The sequence below is a fragment of the Pyrus communis genome, chromosome 16, assembly GCF_041283825.1.
Source record: "Pyrus communis isolate YQ-2024b chromosome 16, ASM4128382v1, whole genome shotgun sequence".
Classification (NCBI taxonomy): Eukaryota; Viridiplantae; Streptophyta; class Magnoliopsida; order Rosales; family Rosaceae; genus Pyrus; species Pyrus communis.
Window position 1 is genome coordinate 7,638,479 of NC_142580.1, and position 19,705 is coordinate 7,658,183.

Here is a 19,705-nt window from a genome sequence, read left to right on the forward strand (position 1 = left end):
CTGTTTTACTATCCTGCTTTTTTTTCTTGTCAAATTCTGTTTAATTACTACTTGTTTTAGCAATGCAGATTATGGAGTTGCATCATACATTTTCAATTGAGCTTTAATGTGTTAAGATATTATGCATTGGCACATGTGTTCAGCACAACGGTCACGCCTGCCTCATGGGTTAAACCAAAATATGTTATTTTTATATTTAACTTAAGTACCCTTTTATACGTGGAGAGACTTATGAAAATGTAAAGTATTATTTCACATATATCTAGAGAAATTACTTCCAAGTTATGAATATTTCTAAATTTGAAGGAATTACTTACGCAAGTTCTACACTTTTGATTTTTATTTACTAATTAATTTTAGGATTTCGAAGGGTGTGTGGTGGGGAGTTGTTGGGGTTTCGGAGGTTCAAATGGTGTGAGGCCATCTCCAACCGATCCGGCCAAAGGATCATATGGTCGAAAATAGCCCGAAATGACACGAAAGCCGTCTCCAACCGAGGGTTAGGTCAAAGGGCTTGTGGGCCTCATGGGGCCAAAAAAGGTGAAATGGCCAACCATCTAGCCCAACCCAGCCAGCTAGCCAGCCCCGGGGCAGGCCAGGCGTTTAAAACCAACGGCTAGTTGCTACCGTCAGCTAGCTATTATATTTGATTTAATTTTTGTTTTACAGTTTTTTTTTTCAAATTTTTTTTAATTTTTTTTTTCCCTTATAACTTCCTAAGTCATTAAACAACATTAAGTAACATGAAACAACTATAAACAATATTAAACAACATTAAATAACATTAAGTAACATTAAACAACATAAAAAAAAAACATTTAACAACATGAAACTTAAACAACATTTTAAAAAATATTTAACAACATAAAACTTAAACGCCTACTCCATGCTTCTTTTGGTCCAAAGATGTGCAACAAGATCATGCAAAGTTACTCACACCTCGACACGTGAAACTTGAAATCTGAGATGTAAAATTATTGAGATTCCTTATCGACAAGAAATCTGCAAAGTTACTCACACATCGACACGTGACACTTGAAATCCAAGACATAAAATTATTGAGATTCCATCTCGAAAAATTATTGGCAATCCATAACGTAAAATTATCGAGGTAGTTTAATCTAAGTAACCATATTAATTCAATTAAAATAATAAATTATGTTTGGCCCTATGACCCTTTAGCCCCTTCAGTTGGAGATGATTTTTTGTCACAGTGCTATGTTTGGCCTATGACCATCTGGTCCCTTGGTTGGAGATGGTAAGAAAAATGGTTTGACACTGTTCGTTAAAATATTAATTTCTTGGAGGGCTATAGGTCTAAAGAGAGCCCTTTGACCCTCCTTCGGTTGGAGGTTGCCTGAAGGTGCGGAGGAAGAGGAACAAGATGAAGAAGAAGCAAAAGAGTGAGACACATAAGAGAGGGAAAATTAATATAATTTTTAAATTTTAAAGACATTTTAACAACAAAAATAAAAATCATTAAATGACATCGATGACAAGCGTCAAAAATTGATCGGCTCGCCCTGAGCCCATAGACAGCTGTCACTATTTTGTACAACCACTTGTCAATTGACTGTACAATTTCATTTTCTTAAATTATATCTTTAAATCGGAAAACTCATTGTTTGGGTTAGCAGTCTTATTGGAATAGTTTGATGTTAAGCTTGTCCTAACCATTAAATAAAATTATTAAGTGTTTTTTATTATACTTCTCCATAAAACGCTTTTACTTACTAGCTTTTTTTGTAAGTAGCACTTTTATAAAAAGAACAATTTGTTGTTCGGCAAGCAACCAAATAGATGCTATTAAACTATACAAATACAAGTGATTTTGATGCTAAGTAGAATGTTAGGCAATAAGATAAAAAAAGCATTTAAGTAATGATAAACTAAGGATATTATTTTCTCAAGATTTCTTGCATCCGGTCAGATAATTTGGCCTGACCTGGTCAAAAGGGACATACTTGTACCAATGGTCATCTGTCCAGCTCATTTGCTAACTCGTCACCCCAACATTCCTGCCAGCTGGCGGAGTAATGCAGGTCAGGCACACATCCGTAAGTGTGGTGTTTGCGTGAATTCGACCGTTAGTGGCGAGCTGACTTCCCTTATCAGAATTTGCGGTACTCCGGCTCTCACCAGCATGGCGGGAAAATAAAGTATTTGGTTGGGGTCTAGTCATTTCCTACGGAGCAAAACTCAACGCGGTGTCTGGTCATATCCTGCGGAGCCGTCGTAGGACGAAGACACTATAGAACAAGAATCGGTAGATCGCGTTATATATGGAGGGGAGGAAGAAATCCTAATTGCTTCTGCTAATAACTCACATCTTTACTCGACGTCCTATTGTCTAGTTATGATGTTTAAATGATGATGATGCCCCGAATGGCGGTAAAGGCGGAGAATAAGTTAGTGTTGGATCCGACGGCCCACATCACCCAGACACTCGTTTATATTCATAGCCCTATAAAACCTAAAATCTTCTCAGTCGCTCCTCTCACGCACTCCAGCTCTCTCTAAAGGTTCTTGCGGCTCTGTGTTTTCTGGTTTGCTACAATCTGCATCGATCAAGATGGTTAGAACTTAGAACCCAACACATAAATATTTTGTTTTTCATATATTTTCAACCAATTTTTCTGATCGGAATCGGTATTTTCATTCGGCTCACAGATTTATCCTCAGCTTCCCATATCGCTTGTTCTTTTTTAAACTGGTTTAATGTGTTGAATGTCACTGATGAGCGATTTTTTGAATTGGGTTCTGTTTTTGTTAAATTAATTGGGAAAGATAATGGGTTTGTGAGAAAATGGATTGATTAGTAGTGGATTTTGATGGCTGGTTGTAAACATGTGCTTCAGAACGATATCGATTTGCTTCACCCACCAGCTGAGCTCGAAAAGAGGAAGCACAAGCTCAAGAGGCTTGTGCAGACGCCCAACTCTTTTTTCATGGTAACTAATAGTACGTAATTATCGATTTGACGCTTGCGTTTTTGTATAATTTTTGTTTTCTTTGGTGAAGATTGTTAATTTTGATTGTTTTAAATGCGCCCAGGATGTTAAGTGCCAAGGATGCTTCAGCATGTAAGTAATGATGCCTATTTCGATATCCTCCTGTACTCGTTGAGATGATTTTGTTGTAGTAGTTTCTATATATGATTTAAATTTGAGTGTAAGTGTAACGAAGTGAAAATCATTTGCGCAGAACAACCGTGTTCAGTCACTCGCAAACAGTTGTGGTGTGTGGGAACTGCCAGACAGTGTTGTGCCAGCCTACTGGAGGCCGAGCCAGGCTCACCGAGGGTTGCTCTTTCAGAAGAAAGGGGGACTGATGCTCGTGCTTTGATCGCATTTACATGTATTCGGCAAATTGCAGAAGAGCTTTGTGAGGGTGATTTAAGGTTGAATTATTGGTTCTCGTTTTTGCCTTTGCTTTTTTATTTATAGTCTTTTGAATATGTAATTTGTTAGGCAGCGGTCTGGACCTTTACCATGAGAGTGTAGTGTCATGAATATTTAGTTAATTTTGGTGGTTACATTACATTTTGCACTTCTTATGGATTGTTTGAAGTGTTCATATGCCTGCCCTTTTAAGTTCCATTTACAGATTATCAGTGATCAATTTCTCTGTCATGGAAATGTTATATAGCTGCTACTTTTGTTCATCGATGCACCAAATTGTTTTCAATGTATATTGTGTGTTGATATGCAAATGCTTTGCAAGTGATTTGGCCTCGAATGTTGGGTTTCACATTGTTTTATTTAGTCGGAGGGCTGAATACTGAATCACCGATTCAGCTTGTGCTCCATATCTATCTTTATTTAAGAGAGTAAGGTTTTTAGCTTGCATACAGGGAGCTTTTGTAGTTGAATCTGGATTTCCCTTGTGTAGCGATAACCCTTTAGTATTACGAGCGAGTGTTCTGATGATTAGAATTAGATCGTGTGTTGTAGTTGAGTGCATCTGAGTTTTGTAGATTTCATTCTCTCTCTGCACGCCAATATCTTAAGCTGCTCTGTATGTAGTGTTTGGTGCTGATTAACGTTGTGTGTTGTCATTTTCGTCTATCCTTACATACTGCACTTGCGATCGTTGTTACTCGGGCAAGTACCGGAATAAACCTTGCAACCTTTGTGTAGGAATGTCTCTCAAATTGCATTGGATTGACATCTTGTTCTTGATGAATTCAGGTTTTCTGTTTCTGTTAAAGAGCTTTGAGATTTACCGGCAACTGCGACACAATATTTTGTTTGCAGATTTTATGGTTTCGTTGCGACACAATCCTTCCTGCATGTAACTAATCATTTGCCGGATATGCGTGCTTGCCCACTTGCTGGTGGATTTTAGGTCTCTTCGTAAATTTAGAGTAATTTAGGATATCGTTGAACCAAAAAAGGAATGTCCTTCCATTCAATCAATCTCTCTCTTTGTTTTAATGCAAACGAACGACCTGTCTAGATCTAAAAATCTAAATTGTACGGAGCGAATTGTTTTGCCTGACTAAACTTCAGCTGGTTTTTACTGTTTATTCGCTATGATCTATCAGTGCTATGATTGTCGCGAAAGGTAGAGTAACGAGAAATGTTATTACCATTTCAAAAGATTTTTCTGCACTTCTCCAACATGAAAAATGGAACTCCGAAAGGATCATTCTACATTTCTCTTACAGAAAAATCATAAACTACTAAATGATCATTTTGCATTTCATTTGAGAGTCGTGAGGAAAAATGCATTATTTATTTATTAAGAAAATGACAGAGAATTGCAATGATTTAAACATAAAATACTTATAATGACTTCTCCGGAGCAATAATACTCATTTTCTAACAACGTGTTTGATAACCATTTCGTTTTCACCTTTTTAAAAACTAAAAACTTCTTTTTTGAATTTCAAAATTTTTAGCTTTAGTTTTTACCTTTTGTTTTCCTTTTTTCTTTATTTATGCACTTCAAGAACTTATTGGTGCATTGGTGGGTATGTTGAGGCTCAGTGTTTTTTGGGTCTTCGAATTCAATACAAAATTAAGTTGCCCATTATGTAATTTAACGGAATTCTTTCTTCCCTTAATGTAAATATACCGTTGTACTATAAAAATAAAAAAAAGTGGTTGATGCCGCGAAGGTGACTATCCTTCCCGCTGAAACATATTGCCCATTCTCAAAGTCTAAAGGGAGAGTGGTGTTCCCTACAGGAAGCCGAAGTTCACAACTTTACAAATTTCTTCGTTTTCAGTTTTCGTTGGCATACTTAGATTGCTGCCAAAGAACGTTGTAGTCTGCAAATCTCGCCACTCAATTAACAACAACCGCCGTGACAACCTTTTCACGATGTGGGTTCGCCGCCCAACTGGTCCCACAACACTTCACCTTCCACCCAGAGCTTCCCAGCTCTGAGTTCGATTCTCACGCATACGGCGCCGTGCTCCAGCACTGTCTGTGAAACGGCTATTCAACTTCCGCAGTGGGCCTTCATTGCGAGATTTTGAAAAAAAGGCGGCTGCTTGGACTTGTTTACTGACAACATTCTTCTCAATATGTATGTCAAAGTGGGTATGCTCGTTGATGCTGCTAACCTGTTTGATAAAATGTGCGAGATAAATGTTATTTCGTTCGTTATTTTGTTAAGTCGATGTCGCTAGAGATGTTTTGTTGATATTGTTTGTAAGGATATGGTTGTTTGGACTGGGATGGTAGCATGTTATGCCGAGAATGGTTGTTCTGAAGAAGCACTCAAACTCTTCTCTCGAATGAGGGTGATTGGATCCAGGCCAAATAATTATAGTTTTACGGGTACGCTTAAGGCTTGTGTGGATTAGAGGCCTTAAATGGAGGGAAGAGTGTCCATTGGCGTGTAATAAAATCATTTTATGAAGGGGATCTGTATTTGAGTACAGCATTGCTTGATATGTGCACCAAGTTTGGAGATATTCAGGAGGCTCGGCAAGTATTTCAAGTGATACCCAAAAATGATGCGGTTGCTTGGAGCCTCATGGTTTCACGGTTTGCTCAGAGTGACCGCTGCAAAGAGGCTCTGGACTTGTTTTGTTGGATGAGGCCAGCATTTGTTGTTCCCAACCATTTTACATATGCAAGCTTGTGCAACTATGAAGCATTTAGTTTTCAGGAAGCAAATCCATTGCCATGTAACCGAGGTTGGTATTGATTCTGTTGTCTATGTTTCAAATGTCCTCATGGGTGTCTATGCTAAATGTGGAAAGATAGAGGACTCTATGGACTTATTTGTGGAGATTGGGATCACCAAATAGAAATTATGTATCTTGGAACACGATGATTGTTTACGCCCAGTTAGGTGATGGAGAGAAGGCGTTGATGTTGTTTCAAGATATGCTTAGATGCCAAGTCGAGGCAACAGAAGTGACGTACTCTAGTGCTCTCCGTGCTTCTTCTGGCCTAGCAGCGTTGGAGCCAGGAGTTCAGATACATTCTGTAACTGTCAAAACCATATATGACAAGGATACTAGTGGGTAATTCATTGATAGACATGCATGCCAAATGTGGGAACATTAAAGATGCTGGCCTGGTGTTTGATAAGTTGAAGCAACAAGATTAGGTTTCATGGAATACCATGATCTTGGGATATTCTACACATCGCCTTGGCCTTGGGACTCTAATTTTTTTTGAAATGATGCAGGAAACAAATTGCAAATCAAACAAGTTAATTTTTGTTGGTGTCCTGTCAGCATGTAGCAATGCAGGACTGTTAGATCAATGACAAGCTTATTTTGACTCTCTGGTACATGACTATAATGTTGAACCATGCATGGAGCACTACACTTGTATGGTCGGGCTTTTAGGGAGACAAGCCATCTTGGTAAGGCTGCGAAGTTGATTCAGGAAATCCCATGTGAACCTAGTATTATAGTGTGGCGTGCTTTGCTTGGAGCTTGTGTTCTCCATAATGATATTGAACTTGGAAGGACGGCTGCCAAGCATGTTCTTGAAATGGATCCTCAGGATGAGGCGACCCATGTGTTATTGTCAAACATATATGCCACCGTGAAGAGATGGAATAATGTAGCGTATGTTATCAAAAACATGAAAAGGAAAGGAGTAAAGAAGGAACCTGGCCTAAGTTAGATTAAGAACCAGGACACAGTTCATTAATTCACTGTGGGCGATACTTCACATCCTGATATGAAACTGATCAAGGGCATGCTGGATTGGTTGAAATTGTGAACCTTGAAGGCAGGACATATTCCCAATTGTAATGCCATTTTGCTTGATGTGGCAGACGATGAAAAAAAGTGCCTCTTGTGGGTACACAGCGAAAGATTTGCTCTAGCATTTGGGCTGGATAGAGCACCATCTGCGAGCCCCATTCGTATCATAAAAAGTCTTCGGATATGTATGGATTGCGATGCCACAGTGAAGTTAATATCAAAGGTTGTGCAGCGAGATATTACTGTCAGAGATATCAGTTGATTCCATCACTTTCAGGATGGAGTTTGCTCTTGTGGTGATTACTGGTGATTGATCTGCTTTATTTGGATCTATGGTTCCTCGAGGGTTGAACTGAAGAAGTGCCCTTGTCCTCAAGGATTCACTCCCTTCCAGGTTTACTTAGCCCTGACCAAGTAAGTGAACAATTTACCCAGTTTTTGCTGTGCTTCACATCTTGTATGTTTTATGCTGCTAATTTATTTTCTTTGCAGTTCTTAATGGCTAGAAATTGACTATTAAAACCTGCTGATTCCATTACTTGTGCACATAGGTATCGCCCACTTGTTTAATGCATGTTTTTTCTTGGTCTTCAAGTAATTCTATATCAAGAAGAAAAAGTTGTGTCAAGTTTAGACCATTGGCTGTATCTTCTACATCCATCAATCCAAACAAATGCATTACACATGTACACATTCATTGATCATTTCTCTCAAAATGTTTGCAGCCCTTCAGTAGGGATAAACTTTCTAGTTTGGCCGTTGTGATAATCATGATAAAGAAGTTTACATTTCTTTTGGTGATTGGAAAGTCACAGCATTTTCCCAATTAAAAGACTCCTACATCAATTGTCTAAATGTGAACTGCAACTCCCACTGAACTTGTTAATTGTTGGTTATATTTTTTATCCCTTTTCATTGTTCTTTTTTTACTTTAGAAACTTTCTTATTCCTATTGTATAGCTTTTTACTTTCATTTTCTGATTTCAGTACAATTAACTGAAAGGAAATTTTCAACCTCACTATAAATTGGCCTGCCATTTGATGTAATGATTTTGTCCATTACTAATCTGTAGTCATGAGATTACATTCGTCTGCGTGCGTTGACATTGTCTATTTAAAGATGATTACAGATTATATGAATTGTTATTGTGCATCATCTTTTCCCTATCCATGTGGGGATCACACCAGTTTAAAGGAATTGGGAACCTTGATCTTTTAAAATCCGAGTGCATGCACCCATGTGTATCTAGTATTTTACCAAATTATAATTTATACATATGTTGGTGTATCCATGACCTGAATCCATATTGAAATTTAATGGTACAACAGTAGAGAGGTTATTATATTTTATGGGCTTCCCTTTCAGTTTAAAGAGACTGATGCACAAGCATAATAAAATTGTGAATGCATTGACCTGAAGCGAAAGGATGTATTTTTCATGTTGCGTATTTGCATGTATCCATCAAATATGCGGTACGCATGGATAATGTTAGATTCATGGCAATTTGCGGTATCCATCAAATATCTTCCGCATGCTGTGGACTTGCGTGTCATATCAAACTTGCTAGTCATTTGTGGAATTAGACATCGTATCACATCGTAAAATATACTGTATTAGCACACCACCTTTTGAATCGTCTAACATTGCGATTTGAATGATGACATTTTGACTTTGATTCTCATCCTTGTAGATAACATTTTAGGTGGTAGTGGATTGAGAAATCTCATGATGAATTAGGTAAGCATATTTCTAATTGCTCCATGGAAAGATCAGCGTGAACCAAAGGCATATCTCCCTTTCTTCGAATCATCATAAACTGCAAGTGGTTCTTTAGGCTAGGGTGGAAGTTCTACCCTTTGGATCTTCACTTTAGAAAATCATTTGTGACGGCAGGCATCACCATCTTCTTAGCCTGCTATTATTATGATGACTACAATAGTTACATAGCCATATCTAAGCCTAGGATAATATCAAATATCCTTCCATTTATTTGCTGCACATATCTTAATGGCTCACTTTTGGGACTCATCATCAGGGATATGACTATATTTATCGGAACTTGGGACTAGTGTTAGTTTAAACATATTAGGATATGACTATACAAACAGAGCTTGGGGCGGCAACTGTGAGTGTAAAAACAGGAATGCACTGTATTACCAGAGCTAGTGACTCATCAGGAGTATGATAAGATATCAACTTATGAAGAAATATATTGAGAATTGGTCTAGAGATCGTTTCTTTATGCTTACAATCCTCAACCATGTGTCAGTTTTTCCCCTTTGTTTTGCAGGAAACACAGTATTGCCTCTTAGCTACATTTTTTTCATTCTCTTGGAATCACATTGTCAATTGTCTTTGTGCTTCTCCAACTAGTTATAGAAAATTATAGAAACAATTTCTATAACTATTTGCATTCCATTTGAGGGATTTTAGCTCTGAGAAAGCAACAGTTCATCTCACTGAAAAACAATATAGTTTATTGGTAAGGCTTTGCTTCAAAAGAGAATTGACCATCCAACTACTCATTTCCCACTATCCCTAGGAGTATACAAATTTTTCTAATTTTCCAGTTGGTCGAATTACTGTTTGACTTCGTTTTGGGTTTTCCACTGAGACCTTTTGAACATTGTATAACTTTTTTGTCGACCACTTTGAAACAGATTTAATGCCAAACATTTCCTAGAATGGAATCAGCAAGGAGAGACTTATGTCTAACGTTAATATTTTCCTTTCTCTTTGGACTCACTTTTGGACAATTTATGTCACCGAATCTATAAATTAACAGGCTACTTAGCTATGAACTTGCATATTTTTATCTCGCATCTTTACTGTAGCAAAAACGAAGGTTTTTAATTGTTCGTCCAATTTCTATAGCATCTTGCTGCAAGCTGAAACTGATTTTACACTCATTTTTTTCCCAAATTATTTTTGTGGATGATTACTGTTGCATCTGTTTTTATGCTTTCATTGTTCATGTTGCTGATACTAACTATTAGAAACTTGTTTTGTGCTCGACTTAGATGTATAACTAAAATTTATAGAAGACGTGGAGCTTGATACGTCAGCAGCAATTTGCAAGCGCTACACAGTGTGTTCCATTGTCGAAGCAAGAGAATATAAGTGGCCTCTGTTTGACAGCGATACTTACGGTTAAGACCACTCTGATTCTGAGAATGTAGGTGACGAAGGTGACTTTAGAAAGAAGGCTAAAGAAACTCCCTTTCCGGAGATTGCTTACATCAATTTGCCGATCAGGTTAGAAAGTTGCTCTTGTCAAGCTTTCTAAATTTATGAGTCCGGAATATACTCCGAAGTCCCAAGTCACACAAAGTTTGTCAGAATCTTGTCTTGCCAATGGGGGTAATTTGAGGAGACAAATCAAATTATTCAGAGAGGGATACTTAGATACAATTTTAGGATCAGTTCAAGATCACATATGTAAATCTTGAAGGTGTAAGTTGTAACGATTAGTTGTTCAGGCGTAAATTCAAATTTATTGTACCCCTATTGGATTCGTAGGCTCTGAAGGCCTTTATATCACGATATGTATCCTTAAATTCGATTTTGGTTATCTGTCCCCTAATTTTCCTTCGATGGTTAAGTCGTGCTGCATTACGTAGGAAAATCGTGTTCTTCTCAGAGATTTGAATGCAGGCTGTAACTTGTGAGTGGCATTGATGCTGGTATTTTTTAGCTCCGATTTTTTGGTGGTTAATAGTGAGCTTTTTCCAACAGAACATGAAAAGATGATATAAATTTATTTCACTGCTGCTCATGTGGAAAATTCCTTGGGCCATTCTTAAGTTGTACGCCAGCCCATCGGATCAGTCATTGGTTGTAACTAACATTCAGAAGCAGAAGCTCAAAGTAGAAAATACATAACCACATACTAAGGTCTCGTTTAGAACTACTTTTAAAATGATTGAAAGCGATTTTTGTGAAATATTTTTAGAATCAATATTTAATAAAAATGCAAGTGAATTTTGGAAAAACATTTCCAATAAAAAACACATAACTAATGTTTCTTGCAAGAAACACGTGCTTTTGGAACCCTAATTAAGTAAAAATTAAACTATAATACATGCGATAAAAACTTAACAAAAAATTATGACGGTCATTCAACAATGTATGTTATACATAAACCTTTTCAACCGTTAATGTTACGGTTCACGGTATTTCTGAGAGTATAGAATGTTAACTAACGTTGGAGCCTATGTACGAAAATTCATTCACGGGGGAAGAAATTAAGGCACAGTGTGTCTCGTGGATGAGCAACACACACCCACAAGGGCCACAACGTTGGAAGTCTATGAAACCTACCAAACAACAGAATCCTGCCGACGAATTTCGAACGCTCTCATCTCTCATCGGGTCCTGCTAAGGAAGAATATGTTTTTCCAACGTTTGAAGTTTCAAAGCACTCAACTAATGAAAGGACCCTACAGAAAGAAAGAAAAAATAATAATTAAAAAAAAGAAAAGAAAAAAAAAGAGAAAACATTACACGTCTAACTTTAATCTAGACAAGGTTATATTTTAAAAATCATGAAACTAGAAACATATGAGTGATCGTAGTTGTGACGTAAGAAACTCATTAACCGTCAGATTAGCTTCTCAATAAATATGATTTAGAGGATAATATTAATTTGAAATTTACTGAAGAAGTTGCCAAATATCTTGTAAAAGGTTGTAAATCTCGCGGAATTGCTTGGATAAGAACTTCTAAACCTCCTTTGATATTAAAATTAACAAACCGCACTCCGACTGTTCAATGCAAAACATGTCAAAGAGCTATAGTTTTAGCCCGCGACAGAAAAGTTTAACCGATGCTATATTAGTTGGACTATTTCAAACACATGATATGGTTGAAAATTCTTTTTTACCACGCTTGTTTTATTTGTTTAGGTGAATAATTGCGGACAAAATTATTAGGTGAAGCCACTTGATCGACACGGATAAACACACGCATATACATCATGCATGCAGTGTGCTTAATTAACATGTAATATAAAGATGTGAAACCGGGGCGAATGTGAATGGGGGTACGTCATACGTGCACCCTCTCAGTTTTTTTTAGCAAAAAAAAAAAAATATATTGAGAGTACTACTTTCATATTGGAGAAAAAAATGTATTTTGCATGTGCTTAATAGTTGGGCTAATCTCCGAATTGTAATTGGTTTTATGATAGAACATTACATTTCTCCATGGTATCAGGGTACCAAACGAACAAACAAAACAAACTAATTAACTACAAATATTATTAATTGAAAAACAAATAAATACTATTGTCGAGATAGCTACAAACTGAAGTCAAAATTTTGGTTGACTTATTCTCAATTGAATAACATAAAACAAACTAATCCTAATAAGTATGAAAACGAAAACCTAATTATACGGGTTGGGCCCAAATCATAAACCTAAAAGAAAACTCAAAACAATAAAAAGAACGTAAAAAACAATTATTTTTCAACACTTCTTGTCAAACTCATGGTGGTAAACAACACAAGTTTGCCAACAAGCTGATGCGAATATAAGCTCCGTTAGGTGGACAGGCTAGTTGGGTGACTGATTTTTGTTGGTAAACTGAACTGAATTTGATTGAATTGAACTGGACTAAACTGGCGATTTAGACGTTCTAATGTTGAGAGTATAGAAAGAAAGCATATAAGTCCTCTCTATTATTAAGCAGACAAGATTTCCATATCCCAATTACAGAAACAAACTAACAAAAAAAAAATATCTAAGCAAGTTGAGAATGAATCTTACATTAACTAGGAGAATGACCCTGCATAGGCTTATAAATAAGTTATGCATAGGCTTATAAATAAGTTAACATACTCTCCGTATTGCCAATTGGTTTTATGGTGAAATCTCAACTTTCTTTACAGTATCAGAGCAAGTTGTCCCATGTGTGAAGCCAAATGGTCACACATTTATCACGTCATTCGATTTGTATTGTCTACGTACTAAGCTTAAAAATTATCATAATTGAGGAGACATATTAAAAGTATTAATCCCACCTATCGAAAAAAGAAATAACTTTGCATGTGTTTAACGAAGATAGAAGCCTGCATCCATCGATACTTATAGTTGTCCCAGTAAACTAACATTTTGGCTTCGCCCTTCATGTGAAGAGTCACCTTTGCTACAAAATTAAATAAATAAAAATGAATCTGCATAAAATAATTAAACATCATAAACTTATAAGTTACTTTTTCAAAAAAAAAAAAAAAAATCAAAGAAAGATTTTGAACATAATGAGGTTGTCTTATTTGACAATTGACATGTGCACTCATCACTCATCACTCATCACTCTTCACTCTTCTTCCACTTGTTTTGGTTCTACATGCACACCTAGCTAGCTATCCTAACCTAGCCTAGTACCAACACTTTTTTATGTTTTTTGTTCATGTACGTAATAGAAAACTTTTTGTTTCGGTAAATTTACGTAAAGAAAACCCTACGTGTTTTGAAACCTGCAAATCTGCAATGCACACCCCTAAAGAACAAAATGTACGTTTATATGGTGAACAGAATAAATGTATAATTCAAATTCGTTCGACCCAGATCAACTGTAGCTAGAAAATTAGGGTTCATAGCTGCAAGATCAACCTCTTGCAAAGAGAAAAAGAAAAGAAAAAGGGTTATTATGTGATTAATCTATATATGTTTGAGGCAGTTGACTATGTAAATATATTTATATATCTCTTTTTCATCTTATATAATATAAATGGAGATGATTGATGATGAGGGCCATGAGGCATATGAGCCATCCTGTCAAGATCTTTTAGTAGTGGAATTACAAGACGAACGATGCATATAAAAAGCTAGTTAGCTCTCTCTCTCTCTCTCTCTCTCCATTGTGAATTTGTGAGTGCGGAGGCATTGAATCATCGATCATCAGGCAGCAAGAAGACTCACGTTCCCATTACTAACTGTTTCACTTTTCATCAATAATCAAACGTCCACGTGACTCAACCATGACAATGCAACCCAATTCGCAAAAGAAATTTCATGGTTATGATAGCCGGTTATAAAATAATGGGATCCAGTAATTAGAGAACAATCAAACGGGGAATCAGTTTAATTAAATATTAAACTAGTCAGGCCAAATGCGGATTAGTAAAAGAAGAAGGTGGTGATGATGGCGGTAATAGAAAATGAGACGAGAGAACACATGTGGAGGGTTTTCCTAGGGCCCACAGGAGAGCCCCCCACGAAGTCCGGCTTTGCACGCGCAGTCAGGGATGGTGGGGACCACAGGAACAGGTCCACGCCTCTGTCCATGCAAAAGAAATTAAAAAAAGAAGAAAAGAAATAAAAAAAATGAAGCGTGGAATTTTATGGCCCAGGCAGCCCTTGTTTTGTCGGGAATTTCCAAGGCCTATCGCTGTTATCCTGAATCTGCGCGCACCCACACCATAACCAACAGAGGAGCTCTATATCTCTCTCTCATGCATGCGCATTCTTCTTCTTCTCCTCCTCTCAGCTTTCTAGCCCTTCCAAGTTTATTACCCAATAAAACTAAACCTACCATACACGTAACCCTAAAGAACATATATATATATATAGAGAGAGAGAGAGAAGTACTATGCTATGCTGACCAGGGAATTAATCTGTTTGCTACATGCATACATAGGATGAAGTAGAATTCTCTCCCTCCTCATCCCTTTTTTTTTTCTTCTCCTCTATTTAAATGGTTATGATTATACGACTCCGTGGAACTGACTCTGTGCCTTGTTCCTCGTGTGTACTCCTTACGAGTTACCAGCTGTAGGCCATTGATTTCCGCCTTAATTTCTTATCCATCTGAATATAGATACATACCATCCAAAAAAATAAAAAGAATCCTAACAAACATATATATATAGGGGTGTGCTATCCACACATCCCATTTTACTTCTCACACATCCTTTGATAATTTATGTCCGTTGATATTTTTCAATTCATCCGACCCGATGACCGAAAATTAATAAGATGTGTGAGAAGTAAAATGGGGTGTGTGGATATATATATATATATATATATATATATATATATATATATGAAAAATACACACACATATAACTTCTTCCAGTTGAAAAGGAGAGATTATATCCAATAGCAGTGTACTTTATATCCCAAGTATTTGAAAATATTAATATATATCAAAGCTAGGTTTGCGTTTTTTAAGTGGAGGGATCTAATGAGTACAGTTTTAGTAAATACCTAGCCAAATTAATGTATGTGGTAAATACACTTGGTGACACTTTGATGCTAAGTCATTTTGAAGTACCCAAACCAGGAGGTTAAGCATATCTTTAATATCTTTTGCAATACAAATGGATGTTCTTGACAAAGATTGTGAAATCCCATCCCCGGATTTCACTATTTAAAATTACGTATCGTATTTCGTATTCATTTTCGTAGTTTTGACGCTTTCATATTTACGGCGTATATATTTTTTCAATAAGTAAAAGGACGGAATTGCCCCTATTGTATTAAACAAAATTTTCGCGGACGTATTTGATCCTCTCATGATTTTCCAGATTTCTTTACATATTCGGATAGTATGTCTCAATACAGACGTGTGATGCAAATGGAGTGTAATTTGGAGTTATAATGAAGAAGTTATAGACGAGCAAAGACATGGGCGAAATGGTCATTTGATCATTATCTGGAATGCTCCAAATTCTTTGGAGCAAATATTTGTGAAGCCACGTGTGTGGCTGTGATGGAAAGGAAATGAAAGAAAAGGAGGGGTGCGGACCAATGGGAATGGGGAGCAAAGAGGGAAATGAGAGAACTCGGACCCCCTTTTTGACCCACAACCCGACCCAAGATTTCCATGGTCTCTGACGCTTTTCATAGCGGTTTTCCGGCGAGTTAAAGCCACTCACCACCTAGAAAACACTCCACAACCCTCCCTCTACCAATTCCACCTCAAAATTGACGAAATTTTGGCCTTGAATTTGTGAAAACTGATTGATGGGTGCAACGAGTGGGTGGCGGCGATCCACCAAACCTGAAGCTAACCCCGTCAATCACCACTACTAATAGACTCCCCTCAATCTCAGGAACAAAGGCCAAGCAATGGTGGAGGCGTTAGAGCTTGTTTTGAGGTCGAATCAAGGACACCCAATTCAAGGGTTTCTGGCGGATCGAGAGTGTTTTCAAGGGTTTCCCGGCATAATTGGACTTCGGCCTAGGTATGAAATTTCTTCCCCTTCTTGTGCTTTACATTTATGAAAAATTTGGTAATTTTTGGAGTTAGGTGAATTTTCAGGCAAGTCGGGGCGGCACGTGGCTAGTGGGCCGATGATGCCAATTTAAGTTAAATTCAATATCCTAATTTCAATTTGATATCTATTTGATGTGATGTGATTGTTTGAACCTCGTTTCATTAGGGACCGCCACTAGACTATTGTAGTGAACGACTATCCGACCATTGGATCGTCAGCAAACCTTAATGCGTTTTAGCATGTAATATTTGAGGACATTAGAAATTGATGGATCAAGAATCCAACGTACGGATCTTGATGAATTGAATTTCTAAATTTGAAAAATCGAACGTGACCGCCACTTGATTTTAGTGATGGGCGGAGATTCGACCGTTGGATCGTTGAAAAATTGTAGAATATTGTTCTAGAAAATTAATGAGAATCTTAGGAAGCTGCGGATCGAAAATTTGTGGGCGGATGTTCCACATCGAATTACGTAGGGTTATGGATTTCACCGTTGACTGAGAGTTGACTTTTGGTCAACATGTCTCGAATCGTTTAAAATACTAAAATTAGTACTACTAGAGATTAAGTGAAGGCTGGTGGGCCTACAGTGGTTATTGAGTGACATTAATAAATGTGATATGGTTATTATTCTGGTTTCGTATTTAATGCCTTTTGTGGATATCACTTGATTTTATAAATGTGATTTCTATTGAAATGTGATTTGATTTGTGGATTGGAAATATTTATGAAATGTAATTTGACGTGCATATTTGAAATGTAGTTTGATTTGTATGATTGGTATGATGTGATGAAATGTGAGGGCTAGTAGTGGACCGTTAACCCATTGCCATGGGGTTTATTGCTTCGAAGTTTGTTTCATATCCCATTTCATTGTTTCATTCCTCACTTCTTTGACTCGTTCTAAATTTAGTACTTATGCTTTGTTTCATTTTGTTAAGCCTTTGTAAATTGAGTAATTTGATTCATGCTTTGTTCTTCGAGCCGTTGATATGTTCCTTAGACTTCCTCTCGGTTCCGTTGAGTGATCCAAAACTGGGTTCCGTTGAGTGGTCCGGAATCCCTCGTGTTCCGCAATTCCGTTGAGTGGCCCAGAATCATATCCTGCATTGGATTCCATTAAGTGGCTCGATACCCATTGTACTTCACGATTCCGTTGAGTGGTACGGAATCGTATTCACTCAGATTCTGTTGAGAGGTCTGGAATCCCTTCTACTCCACGATTTCGTTGAGTGGTCCGAAATTGTATCCAGGTTTGGATTCCGTTGAGTGGTCCAGAATCTCGTTTGGTATTTTGGTTCCGTTGAGTGGTCTGGAACCTGATGTTGTTGGATTTCGTTGAGTGATCCGGAACCTGATGTTGTTGGATTTCGTTGAGTGGTCTGAAATCCCATTCTTTAGAGATGTGGCTTTGGCAGAACCGTGTCGCTGTAGCCTGGCATTTTGGTGCATTGTATATGTTATTGATTGATATGACTATGGAATAGTGTTGGAAAACATACATGTGTGAATGGCATACCCGTGTGCATGGCAAGATGACAATTGTTGTTTGGCTTATGGTTGATGTGTAGTATGGTACTCTATGTTTTTGCTAGAAGTATTTTATGAAAAGTTTAGAGTGTGATGAATGGTGAACTACGAATGACTTGATCCCTATTGAGGATACGTAGGCTGTCTAACAAGGAGGTTAGATGCAGCCATAAAGTATACGAAAATTACTACACAATTCGAATTTTGAGTTATGCTTTGTCCATATTCCGGAAGCGGGGTATGTTAAGTATGCAAGTACTTGGTGACGTCCGTATGTCGGGATCGGGACGTGACAAAGATCCTTAACAAGACCATACTAGATATTAATTACTGTCTACGAAAACTGTTGTTCTACCAAAGTTTATGGATTTTAACCTAAGAAATAATTTTATTTGTTTATTTTAGTTAAATCGTTGAGGTGCATATAACAACAAAGTAGTGCAAACTTACATGGTTTCACCGAGATCTATCTAAACAGGCTGATAGAATTTTTCGTAATCAGTGATTCAATATATATACATATAAATCAGAACAAAGATGATCATTTCCTTATATAGAGGATAATGCGTTGAGCTCTCAATATTGTTGTATTATATTTTTGTAGTTTTTTTTTTTTTTTATGGACTTTTGGTTGTATTATACCTAATTCTTGCACATTGTTTTAAAATGAAATTGTAATCATTAGGAAGAAACAAAGCTGGTTGTTGTTAAGTACTAAATCATGGTATCATTAAATATAGATGCACTTGCTGCCTTGCACAATATGAGGGATCCCGTAGAAAGACTTGGGGTTGGTCGAAATTTTTCAGTGCGTGTAGACATAATTACACGTCCGTTGCATATATTTTATTTGGATACAAACATTAATAGTGGGGATATAATGATAACCCGTTACTCGCTAATTAGCTTCATGGTCCAACATGATTTGATGAGATACATAGTCATATTCTCTTGGTTCTTTGGTGATCCTAATTTTATAGTCATTCACCGTTACTATATATATAGTAATTTGTTGGGGGTGTGAGAACTAGCTATAGCTAGGGAAGGCTCATTTGATGTCTATGATTGGATATTGACTTGGACAATTACAAGATTAAATGAATGTTGAATTGAAATATGGATGTCAACTTGCATATTATGTTCAAATGAAGTTAGAAGATAGAGAAGTCATAAAGATAATCCCTCTCAATCCCCCTATTTATGTGGACATTAAGGGCTGGTTTGGTATTGCTGTGCTTTGAAAAAAAGCTGATTCTACTATACTGTGAGAATAAGCGGCTGTGAAATAAAGCAGCAGAGTGTTTGGTAAACTTTTTTGTAAAAGTGCTTGTATTATAGTGTTTGGTAAACTTTTATGTAAAACAGATGTGAAAAAAAGCCGATTTTTCAAAGCTGGGTTTTGCAGCTTCTTGTTTTTGGCTTTTTTTCATCCAAAACTGTGAAAAAAAACTGAAGCTGAATGTTTACCAAACACAAAAACAGCTTCCAGCTTTTTTTGATACCAGCTTTTTTCAGAATCACCTCAGTACCAAACCAGGTCTAAAAGGGATACGTTTTCTTCATAATCTATCCATCTTCTACTTTCACTTGAACAAAATATGCAAATTGACATCCATATTTGTTCAACATCAATTGAATTTAGTGAATTGTCTAAACCAAACCAATCCTAGACATCAAACAATATAGTGAGGGGAAAAGAAGGGCCCTTTTTCTCTTAGTTCATGTATATATAGGGATGTACAATATTTTGGACTATGAGATACTTCAAA

At 36.9% G+C, this 19,705-nt stretch overlaps 1 protein-coding gene and 1 pseudogene across 5 annotated transcripts; both read left to right on the forward strand.

Annotated features, from left to right (window-relative positions):
• Nucleotides 1-2,000: 2,000 nt before the first annotated feature.
• On the forward strand, nt 2,001-4,436 carry LOC137731927 (small ribosomal subunit protein eS27y). 4 transcript variants are annotated; one of them, XR_015957982.1, is made up of 5 exons: nt 2,001-2,575; nt 2,850-2,951; nt 3,055-3,083; nt 3,205-3,400; nt 4,140-4,436. XR_015957982.1 is itself a non-coding variant. In XM_068471189.2 (4 exons), exons 1-4 carry the CDS (start codon nt 2,573-2,575, stop codon nt 3,329-3,331), a joined length of 261 nt encoding a protein of 86 aa, XP_068327290.2. In that variant the 5' UTR covers nt 2,002-2,572; the 3' UTR covers nt 3,332-3,664. The 4 variants fall into 4 exon arrangements, 2 of the variants coding, with proteins under 2 accessions (XP_068327290.2, XP_088544394.1); XR_015957981.1 differs by having other exon boundaries at nt 4,191-4,436; XM_068471189.2 differs by lacking the exon at nt 4,140-4,436 and having other exon boundaries at nt 2,002-2,575; nt 3,205-3,664.
• A 1,102-nt stretch (nt 4,437-5,538) lies between these two features.
• Nucleotides 5,539-10,759, forward strand: LOC137732606 (putative pentatricopeptide repeat-containing protein At5g13230, mitochondrial pseudogene; annotated as a pseudogene). The gene is made up of 3 exons (XR_015957860.1): nt 5,539-5,550; nt 5,640-7,575; nt 10,203-10,759. The product of XR_015957860.1 is annotated as a putative pentatricopeptide repeat-containing protein At5g13230, mitochondrial pseudogene (transcript).
• Nucleotides 10,760-19,705: the final 8,946 nt, after the last annotated feature.